This window comes from Polyergus mexicanus, unplaced genomic scaffold, assembly GCF_030449975.1.
Source record: "Polyergus mexicanus isolate NDT 795.1 unplaced genomic scaffold, iyPolMexi1.0 SCAF_10, whole genome shotgun sequence".
Lineage (NCBI taxonomy): Eukaryota > Metazoa > Arthropoda > Insecta > Hymenoptera > Formicidae > Polyergus > Polyergus mexicanus.
In genome coordinates, this window is record NW_027223330.1 from 10,391,942 (window position 1) to 10,411,702 (window position 19,761).

The 19,761-nt window shown below is 38.6% G+C and overlaps 1 protein-coding gene across 2 annotated transcripts in view; it reads right to left on the reverse strand.

Moving 5' to 3' along the window:
• Carpa (Carbonic anhydrase-related protein A) overlaps positions 1–19,761 on the reverse strand; it is a 127,570-nt gene that overhangs the window by 62,259 nt on the left and 45,550 nt on the right. For both annotated transcript variants that reach the window (XM_070303184.1, XM_070303182.1), the window contains exon 2: positions 9,095–9,142. In XM_070303184.1, the coding sequence (XP_070159285.1) occupies positions 9,095–9,142 (48 nt within the window). The remainder of the gene's footprint in view (positions 1–9,094; positions 9,143–19,761) is intronic.

The following is a 19,761-nucleotide window of genomic DNA, read 5'->3' on the forward strand; positions in this document are numbered from 1 at the left end:
GCGACTACTCATCGCAAAGAATGATGTACAACGGCAACCAGCGGCAACGTGATTGATGGCGCATATGTCGGCTTTATCCGCGCGTTATCCTCTACTACCCCGCGGATCTGGCTTCCTAGAAAATACGTTTCACCGAGAGTGCGAGATGTGACAAATTTACTTCGTGCCATTCTGAGAGCACGCTTCTAATCGTATTATATCGATCGATATGAAGAATCGTCCGTCGAAAAATTTACTTCCAAAAAGCTCCTTTAAATCTGTATTTAAAGGACAATGAGAAAAAAAAAGAAAGAAGAAAGGTAACTTCACATTTAAAAAAAAAAAATGCAGCTATCTTTCTCTCTTTCTATCTCATCTGATTTTCTCCTCTTATTTTATCGAATCGACCAGATTATTTGAACGCGTATTTTTTTCTAAAAGTAAAGATTGAGAAGACAATTTTTAAAGATAAATTCTTTAATAATTCCGCCACGTCATCCAATTTACTCGCCATTCATGACCGCGTAGCATTTTGGAGAATAGACGCAACGTGAAAGAAAAGAAAATCTCTCCCTCCCTTTTCTCCCGTATTTTTTTCCATCTCGTCGCCGGTGTGAGCGCAGTTAAGTCGGTGCACTCGCATTCAGCGCGAAGTGATAAAGATGGAAAGTGGCCGGCATTTGCATGTTTATTCCACTTCTTTAATTCCGGCCGCTCTTTCTCTCCGCGTCGTCCTGCGGTGGCAAATTGCGCGCGAAACGCACACGCGAAAAAATATACGCGGTAAGAGCTCCATTCATCCCCCCTTCTTCCCGCCGCCCCTCGCAAAGGCCGCGGGATCGCATTGTGTGTTGTTCCATCGGCTGCTGCTGCTGCTGCTCGGTTCGCCGTATCTCTCTCGCCAAGAGAGTCTCTACCATCTGGAATATTCATTCGACGCCGCGTTATGCGCCGATCTGTTTCACTTTCGAGCGAAAGCAACGATGACACACGTTGCAAGAAATAGCGCCGCAAACCGGAAAATGTTATTCTTCTCTTAGATCACGATTTAATCGTTAAAACAGCATACGTTTAGATTTTTTACGACAACGGAATATCGTTTTTATATTAAATTAAGTGTTAAAAATATGTGGATGGTATACAAGTGATTCCCCCGATTATACGATTAAGGCCACGTGTTGTAGAGTACTCTGGATATAAGTAATATTAATAAGTTTGAATCCATTTGACTATATTCTTTTTAGGCGAAATTTTATTCCAGTTAGATTGCCATTTCGATTATTGTTTTCTATTACATGATTAATGTTGATAGGACATCCTGTATATAACATAAGGCATTTTATATCTATGTTTCTTTCCGCAATTTTCTCTCCCGCTGCCGAAACATTATTTCGATTAAATTTGTCGCCGGAAAATTGTGACAGAAGATGAAGCGTCATTTGCGTCTGACTAATCGCGTACGTTTTCACTTAATTCGGAAAGTCGACGTAGCTCCTTGTATTGTCCGCCTTCCATTGTTTGGCCTTCGTAAAATTTGATTCAGGTTCTAACTCGCGACATCGAATGTTCGATTCCGTTGAACCTGAATGCAACGATGCATGAATTTCGCTCAGCGTTCGTGCTTACATTCGAAATCTTCGTGCAAACTTCTCTATACGACGCGAAACGAATGTACAACGTGCCGACCATCGTTTCGTCCCAAGTTTCTGCGTGCGTAGACCCGTTTCGTTAATCCCGCCGAGTACAGCCAGAAATGGAAGCCATTACAAGTTCCCGATTTGGCTTGTTAATTATCCGAGACTTGATTTCTCGCGCCAAAATTCACGCGCGACAGCGACGATTTAATCCGTGCCCAGAACTTCCTCTCCAACATAATCGAGCGTGTGAATCGAAGCGTATGAAACATGTTTTCTCAATCGCGTTCTATTATATGATAATTGCTAAAGCACTTGTGTAAGAAAAATGCTAAACAAAGTTGATTTATTGCATTATTTAAGAGATGATAATTTTTATCAAATCTCTTCTCTCTCTCTCTCTCTCTCTCGTAGATGGAAATTATACGTAGAGAAACTTTCAATATATTTTCATAAACATATATACTAAAGAGAATTAGAGAGGAGTTCGTATATATCGGTTTAAAGAAATAAATGCTACACTTTCGTTCGAACCCCGGTATTCTGACCATCAAAAGCTTACATGCATGAGCTTACATACTACCTTCGGCAACTAGTCGACCAGATATCGGACACGTGCGGTATGATGACGTGGCCAAATTCCATGACATTTCGCAAATTAGTGAAATTCCGAGAAATTCCTTCTCCGGCCAGACTGAGGAACATATGCGATCGCCACGCGAACCGCAGGATTTCATTAGCGTTCTTACGCATGTAAAATCTGTCAGACGCAAAGTCCGGCTTCGGATATTTTACTCGATTGCTATCCGGTACGTCGCTTACATATGGGCCAAAAACAGAGTTGTATAAATCCTGTAATTTCTAAAATTTACAGTATATTCTACGTATTTGTGACGGATAAGCATAATTTCGGACAGGTAAAGATGAGAAAAATATACCCCGCAAAAAGCGTGTGAGAAAAATGCATTGATTTATATATATATATATATATATAGATTGACCTTTGACCCGCATTGCGAGATGTCGCTCTAATTCGTAGTTGCCCTAACCCGACCCAGACCCATTGATGAAAATTTCGTTTACCCTGACGCAAACGCTACGTCTCGACATATCGCGGGCGATGAGAGGGAAGGGGGAATCAATACGGGAGAGATCATTGCATCATTTTGCGCGAAAATGGCAGAACGGGTCAAAAAAGCTGGCGTAAATCTTCAAAGCTGCGAAAATTTTTATGACGTCGTTACACTCGCATCGTCGAAAAGCGCCCGATCCATTTTACACCTGCATTAATGACGGGCAACTCGCCATACGAATAGCGTTGTATATCGCGAGCGAAAATAATATTCCCGGCGGGAAATCAATTACATTCTCGATGAATCTCTTTATCGGGATCTCTTTACCAATATCTGTGTTATCTCACAGAGGAACAACGGCATTTATAAAAATCCCAAAACGATCAATTATCCAATCGTATCGCTTTTCACGAAGTGTTATTCATTCCTCTTCGATAAAAGTTAATCGATAATTTTTTTAGTCTACTCTCATGAGAGATGTCAAAATAGCACAAGAGTGCAGTTATCGTGCGACCTAATGTCATTTTACAAATAAACATTATTTTTATCGGGCTAGCATCGCTTCCATCTCACAAGTGAATATCGTGTAATCTAGTTTCTGCTATATATTTTTTCAGATTTGCGCCATCTCAGTGATAGACGTGTCATTTAAAGCGAAAGTAACGGCAATCTAAAGATTAGATATAAAGATTTGATAAAATTTTGTACTCGTGAAACCCATCTCTTCATCTACTCGTGGAATAATGGACACGATGCATTTCCTCGGGACCGAGTGGTGTGCGAGAAAGTAAACTCCTGCATACGTAGGTGCGAGACGATTTTGATTACGACGGGTATACTCGACGGCCATGCCAAATAGGAATCCGGATTTACGCACGCGAGTAGCCATCCCGTTGCCTGAACACGTGTACGCTTGGTAATCTGGCTGGTCGAATAGTTTCGGGCTTTTAGGCAAACTTTGATTGACCGAATGATCGACTTGCTTACCACAGGGGCTAGCAGCCTCTAGTATCTAAGCAGCTGTGTTCACCCGATATAGCTAAACCGGTCGTGTAAACTTCTTGTACTATCGCATAAATCTCGCTGTTACAAGAATACAAATTATTGTTGAATTATTATCATCGTACGCCGATTTCAATATAGACATCTCTAACAAAATCGAGCAAAAGAATTGGAGCGACGAATAAAATTTTGAAATTCTCTCAGTTCCTTGAATTATGAAGGGAATTATGTTTGAATAAGATGTTAAATTTAAATATAACACGCGCTGAGAATATTTAACTTATGAAACTTTGCTTTATCTGAATTATTTACGGAATAAGACGAACTGACAGAATTCGTCCAGTGATTCTTAAATATGTTTTTAATATCCTGTATATATACATATATATCAGAAATTCCCAGATTTAGTACATAATGTAAGAGAAGGCACACGTTACATACGTTTAAGTTTCCAAAGATAGTGTCGCGAAATATTCATGAGCGGTACGAAAGGTACGCGGTACCTACAGAATGATCTGCAGGACACACGATGAATATTTCAAAAGTTGGTATTAAATATTCACAGAGATGTTATTCTTATCAAAGATTTGTGCATTGTATATATACAGTGTATCTCAAGAAACATCCATTTCTTTCAATATGGAGCAAAATAAAAATAATATATCGCTAATTTTACTATCAAAGCCGCAATGCTTATAAAATCATCAAATATTAAAATTTTAACACTTTCATTTTTTTTTATATTAAACGCATCAAACATAAAAAGTTAAAGACTAATAATAAAAGAAGGCTACAACGGTCTTTTATTTAAATTTCATCGAAGAGAAAATTCGACTTCAGGAATTATCTCGTTGTATCGAAAGAATTTCCAAATATATTAATAATTTCTTCAATCTTTAATAGAGAAAGTGAGAAAAAGATAACTCGAAAATAATTTAGTTTCGCGTCTGTTTTGCATATTTCTTTTAGTTATATAAAGCCACGCAGCGTTCTCTGTTCTGCTGTTAGAGGACATTCAATGTTCGTGCAACCATTTGTAAAATTGCCCCGCTGCTTGCTTTCGTATCTCGATATTTTCGTCCGCCTCGTTCACGTTTGGATCCAAACGTCGAATTCGGCCATTTCATGCTTGTTGAACAGCGGACAACTCCGCAATTTGAACAAGGATCCCTACCGATCGCTAGGCCCCGAGAATTTCTAATTCTTTCGTGTCGAACTATAGAAATTGAAAGCAAAAAAAATATATATATTAAAAGAAAAATTTTGCGTCTTCTATCGTTCTTATATCCTTCCATAATATGAGAAAGAAAAGTCGTAAAAGTCGCAAATAATTACAATCGATATTTTTCTTTTATGGATTCACTTGTCCACAAAAACTCGACGAGTGTTTGATCAAAATTCACGACGAGAAAAATGCATTTAAAGTTAAGGTGAGTTTAATTCGCGGCAACAGAGAGAGAGAGAGAGAGCAATTACTTATTTTCCCGTTGTTCCATCGACTAGCAAACATCCTCTATACATATAGCTGTACAAATATCGCGAGGCTTTCGAATATTTAGAACGTAGGAGCCCGCAATTCCCGTTGGTAAACTGGTTTGCGCGGTAATTTCAATTATCGTATTGCATGGAGGTTCGTCTAACTTCTCCCTCATAAATACATTAGTGTTAGTGATTTAACGCGGATGTGCAAATATCCGGATAGTTGGGCGCTCTCAGTTGCTACCCAAAACTTAAACAGGCAAACCGGGCCCGAGAACGCCGTGAGTTTGAAAAGACCATTCATTCGAGTAAATATTTGGATGACAAAAAGGAAACGGACTGTTCACAATTTCCGCCAAGAAAACCGCCGTTTCTTTTCTCAATTCATTAAAATTTTTCATTTCGTCAAGTTCACCATTCTTTCGCGTTCTCGACTATATTATCAATATATATATGTTCATCTTATATAAAGCGTATTCTAAAGATGATAAAAAAAAAAAAAAATAAATAAATAAAATAAAATATTAACTTTGATATTATTAAAATAAAAAAATTTATTTTTCATAAAATCTTGAATATAAATGTTCGCATTTTCATGATCACGTACAGACGCATTATTTTCGTATATCTATCGTATCTGAATTTAAGTATCGCAACGCGTGGGCTCGAAATAATACAATTCTTCGGGAAACGCGTTACATTTTTAGCATCTTTAACCAGAAAGACGTATTCTCGCCGTACCTGGAAAATTTCATCATCAGCCTCGCGTATCTGCCCCTTTCGACGAGCTTAAGAAACTGCTCACCGAGAGTGGCTGTACCCTGCCAATGCTACCGGTTGCACGGCGAGGAGCAAAGGAGAATCCGAACTTAATCCCGTCGTCGTCGTCGTCGTCGTCGTAGAAAAGTTTTGCATTCGCCAAGATTTTCACGCGAGCCATCTCTCGCGTTTTTATTCGTACGATGATTCACTTTGACACCGCGGCAATTCTCGATCCTAATAATCCCAGCGACCTATTTTTCGCAACCACGAGTATTCCCGTGTTATGGAATCTGCCGTCGAGCTGTGCGCGTGAATGTGTATGAGTGTATGCGTGGTAACTGTGTTTAATCTTTTCGTGTACGCACAGCTTGAATGGATTGTCGCAATAAAATAACGTTTTATCTTTGCATAATGAATGAAAAAAATTGAATTTTGCTTACACTTTTACATTAAAAGTGTTTTGTATAAATAAAATTAAAATTAAAAATGCGATTTTATGAAATAAATCGCTATTTTAAGCCAGCTATTTTCACATCTTTCCTCTCCGGTATTTATAGTCGAGAAAAGAAGCGATAAGTCTCTGGAACACGCGAATGTTACGTTGACGAATATAATCGAAGCGATATATCTAAAAATTTTTTTTTCATCTCACATTTATAATATGTTGAAACAAAGTTCAGCCACATCGCGGTAGTTTGCCTCGTGGCGAAATCAAAAATGTATCATGTACCATAGCGTCGCTTATATAAAATCAAAGTCTCCCCACAAGTAAACATGATTGTGCCGCGACGGTGCATTTTGAGGTCGAAAAAAGCATAAGTGCTCAACTCGCACGTCGCGCAATCTGCGTTGCAACGTAACCAGATTATTCCGCTACCGCGTAAATATACGCGCAAATGCAATTGCTCATGTACGCTGCGCTCGCGCATACTTTATGAAATTGGCAGCCTTCTACTGCTGCTCACAGTAAACCATGTAACGGCACTAAAGAAATCTATTGAAATTGTTTAAAAAATCACGTAAAATTTTTAATTCGTCTTCAAATTGCAATTAATTTTTTTAAGATAAAATTTTGGAAATCTGTTACACGCGTCTGGCAAATTAAATTTCGGGGATGCGCATAGGTAACGAAATCTTCGTTTCCGAGTTAAATTCAAGAATATTTCTCTTCGACAGTATATTTTCGGGTAAAAATTTTCTGAGATTTTCGGAGATACTACAGTGTCGAACGGGCTAAAAAAAAAAAAAAGAAAAAATTTGGCGAAAGGCGGCAAGTAATAAAATTTTCGCTAGGTAAAACCTTTGCCTTGAAATTTGTCAAAAGATTTCGTAGACGAAAGAGGGCGAGATAAACCCCGGGGGAAAAGCCCTATATAAATTCGAAGAAAGCAAAGGACGTAACGACAGGTCAAAGTGCTCGACCGAGGGCATGCAACTTATTGGTTTGTAAAACGAGAAGCCCATCTGCCCGCAATATAAGACATCCATGAACCCTAAAAATCGACTCGTATCCGCTACCGATCACGGTAATAAGTGAGTCAACCGAAACTGCGCGTACCGGGTGTGCTTAAAATGCGGATTATCTCGATTAAAAAACTCTTTCGCTTTAATTGCGTGATGCGATACGATTGTTTGTAAAATAATCTCAATAATAAGATTATATATATAAACTCAATGAATTATAAAGATTAGAATAAATTATAACTTACAATTAGATTGATCATAATCATTGAGATAGCACTTGAATTTAATATTTATTCTCCCATTTCATTAAAGCGATATTATCACGTCCCCCTCGGGTAACCTTCTTTTTTTTACACTTCCACATTACATACAGAAGACAAGTAACAACCAATAGAAAAAAAATCACGTGACGAGTTTCGCGTTTATCGTTGCAAGAATATCGCTTGCGATAACGATATTACTGGCACTTGGCAGGACAAACTTAATTTCGTTGCGGCACTCGAGCTAATCGATAGCGAAATTCTGTGGCGCTCGTAAATTCCGAAATGGGATCAACAACTTCCTCTCCGATGTCAACTGGCCGACGAGAAATTCGTAGGGTTCGCGCGACAGGAAAAGGGGGAATCTACGGTGATGGCGGGGGAGGAGGGGGAGAAGGAAGCGAAATTTTTGGCGTTTTATGCGAACGTCTCAACGTCCGAGTATACGGCATTGTTTTTTCGCGTGACAGCTGGCCCGCATGGGGCGGAACAACACTAAACTCAAGACCCGGCGCGGCCTTATCGGCGCTCGCCTTATTTTTAATAAAAACTACGATGGTGAGGGAAGGAGAAAGAGAGAGAGAGAGAGAGAGAGAGAGAGAGAGAAGAGAGCGCTGAGATTAAAAAATTCACCGGTACCCGGAGGCACTCGATGGCCTCGTAATTTAAAATTAAGAAAATTAGGAAGCTGCGCGACCAGCTGAGCTCACGCGCGAAACGCCTTATATCCATTGTTCTCTTTCAGGAATTTCATAATAATCACATCGCGAATGACACATTCGCGATTTTATCGAGCAATTTTTGGCAAACTAGATCTTAATCGTAATTAAATCATACGGAAATGTAGTGATTTGACGCGCATGACAGATTAATTTACGCGCGCTTGTAGGAGATATCATATTATGGTAGACAATTAATTTTAAGTATGTAATGTATACTTTGCACACCACGTTCTTGGGATAACATTAATTTTGCTATTAACGTCCCGTTAGATTGTTCGGTAGTAAAGTTACGAGAATTTTGCCCGAGATGAACAAACTTGGCGCAACGAGCCGGTTAAGTTTCCTACTTTGTCTATCACGCCGCGTGACAGTCGGAAATGTCAAAAAAAAAGGGGAGAAACGCGGAAATTACGTGCGACGCATAAAAGCGGCAGAGAAATGAAAAAATTTCGCGGTTTCAGCGAACCGTCTCTCTCTCTCTCTCTCTCTCTCTCTCTCTCTCTCTCTCTCTCTCTCTCTCTCTCTCTCTCTCTCTCTCTCTTCGACGAAAATAAGTAACGTGAACGACCATTTAAATAGTCATAATAACGGTAATTAGTAATTCGCCTACTAAGTAACGGGATTTAACAGACGTCGAGCGTTTCGACGCAACAGCTTCATTTTTTCATCAAGTTTTGTAAAATTTAATTTACAGATAGAAAGGAGGAGAGATTACTCACCGGAAATACCATCGTAGGTCCACCATTCCTCCCAGCTGGCTTCGGATTCTGTAAAAAAAGAGAAAAAATTATGTGAAGGTTCAATTACGATTAAGCAAAAATACAAAAAATTACAATCGGTCACTCTATCGTGTTTCTAAACTGTCAGATATTTTTTCAAGCTCGACATTCAAAGCTTAACTGTTTTAAATTATTATCACCAGATCACACGAGAGCGATTGTCGTTGAATTTCGAGAGATATCGCAATTTTCTTTTCCGATATATCTCGTACACTCGCAATTCTCGACAGACCCCGCGGACATGCATATACGGCGGAAAACTTTAAAGCTCTATCACTGCACCCAAAGACGGGACGAGTCGGATCGGACTGACCGGTGTATCGATCAATTGCGATTGCGGATCGTGGGGAGAGTGGGGGAGGGAAACGATCGATCGATCGATTATCGCGGGCGAGAATTCTAAGGTAGCGGTTCTCGATTCACGTGCCACGTGGTTTTATGCACATCGGACATGCCAGAAGCGCGACGGAGTTGACCCGGTCGCACGTGCAAACATACGGGAAACTCGCCCTCCCTCCCTCTCTCTCTCTCTCTCTCTCTCTTCCCTCTTCCCTCTCCGATCGACTCCATACCACTTTAGAAGCTGACCCATATTCGATTATCTGGATGCATGCCATCCAGCGCCGTACTGCAAACTAATTGCTTCAAATTGGAAAACTTTCTCGAGGTTGCCCCAGGATCTCTCTCTCTCTCTCTTCCTCTCCCTCTCTCTCGCGTTTCTCTCCATTGTCAATCTCGAAGTTCCTCTCGCCGGCGTGCCTCTCTCAACTTACCCTTCCCGGCGAGATATTTATAGCATCTGCTCCGTTTCGGCATTCATGATGCATTGGCCATTTTACAGACTACCGAATTCGTGTTACGATATCTGACGTAGCACGTGTTTATCCGCGCGTTACGAACGTGCGACACGGTGTACATGTTCGCTGATTGGTATGTGTACACCTTGTAATGGACCGGCTGGCACGTGCCACACTGAATTTTCATAGCCCACCTCTTCGAGATAAATGACTTGTATCCGAAAACGTTCAAGGTAAGAGTTTCAGCTTCGCGAAATCTGCCGTCGCACGTTATGACCAGCGAAGAATTTATGCGGCGTCGTCGCGTAAAATCCGGTTCCTTACGTACGTGCGAACTTTGGCTGTCAATAGAAACGAAATACGCGATCGCGACGAATGCGCACGCGAGGAACGCCCGGCGGATCGACAATCGTGCACAATCGATAGTGACGCCTGTCACTGTCATGTTCGACGGATGATGTTATCAGCTCGTGAATATTGCATGCGCGAGTCTTGGACTCGGTATCAAAATCGTTGCGACCGAAAACTGTAAACGGAACGTGAACAAATCAAACATGATATTTTTACACTATCTCGCAAATCTATCTTTGATTAATATAGCTTTATCAAGCCATGATCAGATTAACGATAAAAGTTTTACAGAAGTTGTTAATTTTAATAACAAAATTATGGTCGGATTTATCTCATCTCCTGATATATCGATTTGCCTAGCGATGTTACAACTTTCTTCTCGTTTTGACATATTTTTTATTAAAAGGACAGTCTCGTCTCAATTTTTCGACAGATAGATTTCTTCATGACGCAGTAAAGATATTTATTAGTCTCGTAACCCAGACTGAGAAGTTTTGTCCGCGACATTTCCTTCGGCGTGTTCGATATTTTAAAGCCAGCCACGCGTCTAATTTGGATATTTTATTTGCAATGTTGCATGAGACTTGTCTTCTCAACGAGACACCCATCGTTCGTTGCATGTTTTACATTTAAGTCAATTTAACGCGACGCATACGAGAAATTGCGATATCAAGTTCAATAAGAATTACATTGAGAATAATTCAGAGTCAGTTTCTCTCGAGCAAGGATCGTTTGTCACAAACCTTCAATTTTGCGCGCGATCTTTCTCTGGCGCGCACCATACGTCACAAAATGACAAATGGAAAACTTCGTTAGAGCAAACCCCATGAATTTATCATTTAATACTGACTCGTATACGCGGGGATACGTTTAGGCGCTTTCCGCCCGAAGCCATTTCGATTATACGATAGCATTTATCGCGCGCGGATCGTACACGCCTGCATCGGGCGCGCGTACAGTACCCGATACTTTTATTCGACGCTTTTAACGCAAAAGTGTCGATAACGGTACGTATCATCGGGAAGACCTCCGTATTGGCGCGAGGCAATCGTAAAACTTCCTTTCGATTCGCGATTCAATCGCGCTCGATACCACCACACCACCACCGGCAAACTTCATCGGAGTGAGCGAGAGAGAGAGAGAGAGAGAGAGAGAGAGAGAGAGAGAGAGAGAGAGAGAGAGACTTTCGGTAATCGCGCTACGACCCATCACAAGTGCGCCCAAAAATGCACCGGGACTGTATTAGACTCTCCTCTCTAGTGCACGCATCGATGCCTGACCTGCTTCTGACGAACTACTTACGTTAAGTAGTAACGGTATGCACAAGCGCGGCCAGTAAATCTCGACCTCTCCGTTTCTTTTTATCGTATCTTTTTTTTTTTCTCTCTCTTTTCTCGTTTTCACATTCTGACTCATAAATGCTTCGTTTTATCGTATGACAACCGCAAAAAGTACCTTTTTGATTACATTTTCGCACACCGACTCCTACAAGATCAAAATAGAAAATTTGTCTGAAGGCGAATTTCATCATGTCTGTCATAACAAATTTCCTTTAAATTGTAAAATACATCTTATGAATTAAAAAAAGAATAAATAGAAAAATATAAATACGAGAAATAGAATATCTAAGATTATACTTGTTAATTATACAACAAAATTTATTTGAATTTGTATTATTTTTTATATCGAGATATTTTTCTTCTACTTATTTTATAGTTTATATTAACATTCAAAATTTATAGCTTTAGCCAATCTCGCGATAAAAACTGTCAATAAAATAAAATTTTTAATAGAAAAGTACAATTGCATATTACACATGTGTGTGTGTGTTAATGTGTGCGTATGTTATATTTCTACAAAACATGTTAACTTTCGATTACACAGATACACGAAATCGAAAACAAGAACACATTGTATAAAACGTCGGAAATGTTATATGAACATCAAACAAACGCGACAATAATTCGTGCAATTGATAGCAATCCAATTCGCGCATTATGTATTTTCAAAGCAAGGAATAAACGCCATAGTAATAGTTAAAGAGAAGAATACTGTGTTCTCGAATAAAATTTACGATGCGAAAACTCTCTGCGCACAGAAGAGAGAGAAAGAGAGAGGTCGGATTACACAGTCGCTCACATAAGAATTACGCAATTATATGGGTAATAAAAGTCTCGCGGCTGGGCTTGCAAGAATGCATTCAAAAGCAGCTTTGCACGCGTCGTGGAAATTTCACGCGGTTTAAAGAGAGACAGCCCCTCAGGGTAACGTCTGCGCCAATTTCTCGGCGGCGAGCCGTCCACCTGACAGCAGAAGAGTGCTCGATCGAACGCCTATTCCAATCCTTTTCCCATTGGGAAAAAAAAGAAGAACCCCCGTATCCCCTAACACGCATCGGAATAATGAGATCGGCGGAATAATTTTCCGCGAAGCTTTCAATAATTCATGTCACGTGCGAGATCCTAAAAAAAATACGCAACAAGAAATTATCTTATCGGAGGAAAGTTTAATCTCTATAAATATAATCAAGATATTTATTTTAACTTTGTAAGATACACTAGTCTCTTTCTATTTTCCTTCTTTTCCTGTTGTCGATAAAAATATCAGAAATTTTCATTTTGCAGACACAAGATCGAGATCCGCATTTTAATGTAAGTTTTCTCGAATAAACGAAATGCTTTGTGGTCGAAGTAATTCCGCAAGTAATCGATTCCTCGTTCGAATTTTACCACGAACGATATCACGAGTAAGCCAATTTTGCGGGTATCCGACGATACGCGATGGAATAGATGATATTGCCGAATCAGGGGAGAAGTGTTTGCGCTAAATTAATTTCGGGTCAGGCGCGCAGAGCAAAGACACGTAACGTGTGTGTAGCGAACAAAGTGAAACAAAATTGAATCACGGTTCGAAAGTGCGGGCTGGTGTGTCGTATAGGTGCGGACCCCCAGGGTTATCCACGAGCGAAAACTAACGCACGCGAGAATGTGTTAAAGCACCGCGACGCGAATAATTTAAGTAAATATTTCTCGTGATATAAGTGAAAGGCACGTGAGCCCGATACTGATTAAACATTAAAATTGATCGCTGCGGAGCCATACGAAATTACAGTCCACACAAATGCCGGCGCGCCGCTTCGCAAGATAAGACTGGGCAAATAACGGTTTGCAGATACTATCGCCGCTGCCTCTTTCTTTTATCAAGGGGCATATCAAATAAGTCTATAACTAAGCACCGTAGACCGTATCGCGGTTCAAGTTATTTCGCGATCGGGCGCATGGCGCACGAAATATTTTCCAGATACTAATGGAAATCTCCATCAACTTTGGATACAAACGCTAGTCCCAAGGATATTTCCCTTGAAACGATAAGAAACTCCTCTCGTGCTTGACGTGATTATTTTATCCACGAAGGCGAATATTTTAGTATTTAAGCTGTCACGTGAGACATAAATATTACAAGTTTGATTTTAGTATATGTTAGCAGTATACAATTGATGATTTTTAGGAAATGTTTTTTCCAAGAATATTAGAAATTCATCTCTCTATCCTATTTTAATCCTTTACATATGCTTTATTGATGTCTAAATAGTATGTCAGTATTTTTAAATATTGGATATTTTTGGGAACCTATACAATATATAATTAGAATTTAAAAAATTAATATTTAATATATTTCATGATTTTCGAGAAATGAAAAAATTTCAGCAAAATTGAAATCTCTAAAATTAAAATGACACTATTTTGTTATTTTTCATTTCTTTTTTTTCTAGCAAAATTAAATTGAGTATCCCAAAAATATGTCCTATGGAATAAAACTAGATCGATTTTTTTTATTTCGGAAATTTAGTTTAATTACACGCAAAGTGCAACGTGTCACACCGTCGAACCATGCATTTTTGAACACGTTACACGCAGAAGCTCGCATTGAACAAAAAAAAAAAAAAACAGCTAAATATCCAAGATTTTAAAATACTGACATACCGTTTAAGCATCAATAAAAATATATTCAGACGGCGGAAAAATCATTTTCTGATATTTTAAAAAAAAAAAAAAAAAGCTCCTGAAAATTATCAATTTTTTATGCTAGAGCATACTGGATCCTCAAAAAGTTTTGACGGAAGTTTTTTTTTTTCCGAAGTAAAAACAAATCCCTCGTGTCATACCGAGAGAATTTCGATATTTGCCTTACGATTTAATCGATACAGCCCGCACGCGCCGGCAATCTCCCGGCACGTTATAATTTCACGTAATTTTATTCGTATACGCGGCGCGAAATTACCAGGCCCCTTGAACAACGTGACGTGGAAGCGGAACGAGATTATCGTGTCCCCCCCACAAACCAGGCTAATTTTCTAATACTTATTCTTCTATTACAGCGCGCCCGCGCGTTACCATATTACCACACTCGTGAGCTGAATATATGCATATTCATCCATACGTCTTTATAACGTCGGGCACACACAGATAAGGATTCCTTTTTTGCATGGAGAGCCGCCCCGTATAAACGGATAAATTCAAATTGAAGCAGCACAAAAGTGTAAATGAACTTTTCCCCGAAAAGGGCCGCTCGTCCGGGACGAGAGCCGCCGACACGGATGACTCTAAAGGGCCGGATGGTCTTTGCGTATATATGGTATGTATACAGCAGACTCCCGGATTAAAAGATGAAAAGAGGTACGACGGCGTACACTCACCAGACAGTTAATGACCGACAATATTCTTTCCTTCATTTAAACGACCCGCGTGTAAATTTTCTTCATAATGGAGTTTAGTACAAAAGCTGGTCAACTTCACATGCTAACAAGCTTTTTCGAAACATAAAAATCTCCATAAAAATGCAATACTGAGTCTCGGTCTTTTTACCGTGTTTTATAAAGGATATTTTTCCATAAGAAATTAAGGAAAGTGCATATTTCTTTGACGCGCAAATACGATTTACTTTACAAATTTTACAGTTAATTGTCTGTAAATAAATAAATAAATAATAATCCATTTTATCTTATTAATTAGAAAAGTGTATGTAAAAAGATGCTTTGTATTGTAATTTCACAATAAAAGATACAAGAATATTTTATATCTTTTCGTATCAAAGTATTTTGTAAATGTCACTTTTTCAATGTATATAAAGATCGTATAAATTTTTTCAACAAAGTTAGGTTTAATCGTAAAGTAGCGGTTAAGAAACGGATCATAAACGGATTTTTTTGCCAACTGTGGTTATTCGTGAATAGAATATAGAACTAACGGCGTTCGCTCGAAATGGGTTACGGAGGGAGAGGAAGATAAGCAAGATAGAAGGTGAGAGCCGGGGTGTCCAAACGAGTGGCCAAATGTAATTTAAAGAAGGAGGCGAACTTCATCTCCCGCTCGCCGTCCCTATCCTCAGGCAACGACCAAGAAGGAAAGAAGGCGAAAAGTTCAGTCTGGTTTACAATTCAGCCCGCATACAACCGACCGACCCTGCCTTTCCTCCCTTCTTTTTTTTTCCCCCCCTCTCTTACTCCCGTCACCGATGCTATTTGATTTCGCCAAACTAGCTGCAGTCCATTTTGAATTTTAACACAAGCCTTAATCGATTTGTGTGAATAATATTCGCTTTTTTTTCCGCGGTCGTTTTCTATTCATCGCTACGCGGTTAATGTAAAGCTTAATGAGCTAGTTTGATTATAACATTTGAATTTTGTGTTTTGCATTAGAAATAAGTATTCGACGCTCGCATTTTCAGACACAATAATTAATATATGATTTTAGCTGTTTTATATACGTGTTTTAGGAGTAATTAAAAAATAAAATATATATGAAGTAAACGAGAAGTATTTTTAAATTTAGAAACATCAGCTATATGTTACTCATCATCTTCAGAAAATTGAGAAACATCGTAGGCTTCTTTTTATTCTTCAAAATATATCTTGTGTATTTATATAAATGGAAATAAATGTATATACTTTTTTAAAAAGGAAGAAAAATTATATGGATAGAAAGCGTAGCTAAAAAGGAGAGAGATAAGACCTTATTAATTTCGTATCTGAAAATATATGTAAGTGCGCGAGAAGGCAATTTCTAGAAATAGTAAATATATACAATTTAAATTTAAAAATATAATAGATTCACATACATATATATATATATATATATAGTATCCCAAAACTTCCGGATATTCTTTTAATAGCAGATTTTCTAGAGAGAGAGAGAGAGAGAGAGAGATTTTTCCTTAATTATACATATACATAACATATAATTACATATTTGAAAAATTAATCGAAAAGAAACATTCAAGAGAAAGAGAGAAAGAGAGAAGAAGAAGAAGAAGAGAGAGAGAGAGAGAACTAGATAAATCAGAACGTATATTTCTCGCATCATATTAATTTGCTATAATTAATTCATTAGTGCAATTAACTGCTTCGACGAAGAAAATTAATGTTAATATCAGACTAATGATAGATTTCAGCCTATTCAAATGTCCATTTAATCGCAACGCGAGTTCCATGGAAAGTAGTACACTTACGATAATGAAGAGCCGATGAAAAAAAAAAAAAAAAAAAAACCACAGTGAATAGCGTACACCACTTGTTCCATCGATATTCGCTTAATGTGTAGTTTTAGCGGAACGGATGCGATTCGTTAAGCTTGATATCGCCGTGCACTTGCGGCGACAGCGGCAATAAATCGCATACGCGCACGCGAATTCTCGGCGATTCAAAATTACGTGTGTTAGGTGCGAATAGTCCGTGTGTCTACGTGTAGATTCTGTAAACTATTTTTTTTTTTTTTTTTTTTACACATAATTCACAAAGACGGCGCCTTTAATGACCCTTCTTTCTTTTTTTGTGCCTAAAATAAATAGTTTGAGGGAAAAAATTTAATTTAATTTATGATTACATACATCATGTTGTATTATAGCGATAAACGCTCTCTCTTTCTCCCTCTCTCTCTCTCTCTCTCTCTCTCTCTCTAACTTCAAGAATTATTTATTTTATTATTTGTAAAATAATCTATTTTTATTATCTATATATCTATAATCTAAATAATCTATATTTCTCTCTATCTTATCTATAATCAATATTTTCATCTAATTTATAATCAAAATAATCTATATTATTTATATCTATATTTATCTATATATATATATATATATATATATATATATATATATATATATAATCTAAATAATTATTTATTATATATTTATAGATAATATATTAACCCGATGTAAAATCTCTATTCGAAATCGCACATCGACATCCATAATTCTCTTTCGTTCATCGATTATGCATTTCGATTCGACGGGCCTCCTCGACTGTCCAAACGTCCGACGAAATGTAAACCTTTACCACTAATTTAGTACATCGCTCTGTGAAAGGATATCTAACCGACGGACATCTCGGATAAGCGTGGCCGTAAATACGCATACAGAGGATGGTTCCATTGATCCGTTAACCCCCGTTCCAACATTCATCCTCGAATTTGCAATCCCTCCTCGCCGATGCGGCGCCGCGACGGGCGGCGTCGCGTCACCAGGCGCCGCCAAGTCTCGTTTCCGGCGCCCTCATCTTTCGCGGCGCCGCTCGACGTCGTTTCCCGGAGCGAGGGGGGAAAAAGGGGGACGAGAACGAGCGAAAAAGGGAAGACGATCTCTCTCTCTCTCTCTCTTGGGATAAAAAGATTTCGCGAGACTTCGCCCGGACTTACTCCGCGTCATCAGCGTAATTGTATGCGAGGGAATAAACAAAACTATAAAACGCGCTCGCCGATCCGGATTACTTTCCCGCAAGTTCTCATCCCCAGGGCCATTTTTCTCATCTCCTCTCACTCGGGCACCCCTTCCTTCTTTCTTTCCATAAAAGCTCCTTGCGCTCCTTCACTCTCTTACTTTCGGGGCTTATTCCGGAATCGAAAAAGGCGCGTGTGCGCCTAACTCACATGCGATACCGGACCTGTCTATAGGCTGTCCCAAAATGCAAGAACTTCATTTTTCGAGAGCATGATTATTATATGACTGAATAAAATATATTAATGTATTTGTTAAGATTCTATAGAAGAATGATATGTACAATGTATTGTAGATCTCTGTTCAAATTTCTAAGTGCTGGCTGTCTAGATTTCAAGGCACACCCTGTAGAGCGACTCGCGTTTCTCACGATTGTGCGCGCGCTGTGTAAATACGCACTCTAAGAAAGGATTTCTGATAACGAGACAAAAAATATTCTTGACATATTTAATCGTATCACAATCTTATGCGGTATAAAAATAAAACGATTTTAAAATTAAATCAATAATTCCTTTTCTTCTCTCTCGAATTAAATAAGATTGTCTTGCTATCTTGAGACAAGAGTAACATATACAAATCTAAGCTTATATATTCTTGCATTTAGAATAACTTGATGTTAGCGCCACAATAGTCGGCGCGAAACCGAGATATGCAGTGGCGTTACTAGGCATTTTATTTTAGATTTAAGAATTTTCCATTTAAGATTAAAATATTCCTTTTTCAATAATAAATATGATTGTCGCTATATCGATCCTATTTTATGATAGATTGAAGAGTAATAGCGTTAGATCCGGAAATCTTTTCTGTGGGTGCGTGCACACAATTGGCGATCGGTCCTTTCCTCGGCGGTTGCTTTTTATTTACCCCATTTCCTCCTTTGTTTACTCGAGGGTTCTACGGTTACCCTCTTCTTCTCCCACCCAATAGTTCCCGTTCTCCAGAATCGAGCACTGCCTCGGGAATGGCACACAGGGCCGAGTCAAACCGTCTCGTCACCCCTCCCGGCGTTCTTTTCCGAGGGCCAGCTGATGCATCTAGCGGACAATCGAAGTGACAGGTGAAATTCTCACGGGGGCTCGACTCAATAGCTCCTTTAAACCCTCGGCTGAAAGCCCACTCGCGAAGAAGATTTTCCAGATAAACGACGTCAATCGCAGCGTAAAAAGCTCTTCCCTCGGTTTTCCGTTTACCGTATACGTGGCGTACGCGCGCGAAACATTAACTTTCGTAAAACTTTACGAGTACATAATATATGTAAATAACGCCCGCAAGGCTGATATGTGTGCGCGATTTTAACGGAATCGCGCGCAAACGAGGATCCATTCGTGCAATCTATAGTATACGAAATTTGGCACAAGATAACTCAATTTAATTTTTATAAGTCACATATTTTTTTCTATCACAATATCTCCTCGCAATTTTAGATGTCTCAAAATACTTGAAAAAAATCTACAAAAATGTATATGTATTCCTTGATATCTGTAGAAATACTCATGTGCAACAAAAGTTAAAAAATAAATTTTAATATTTTTATTTTTTTTTATTATTATTTTTTTTTATTTTTTAATTGATTAAGGCCTTTGGGATATTCTATTATTAAAATATCAATAAAGGGTTAATATTGTATTATGCTTGTATTAATTTCCTTTCAATTTTCTTATTACATTTTAATAACGTAAAATTATTTCA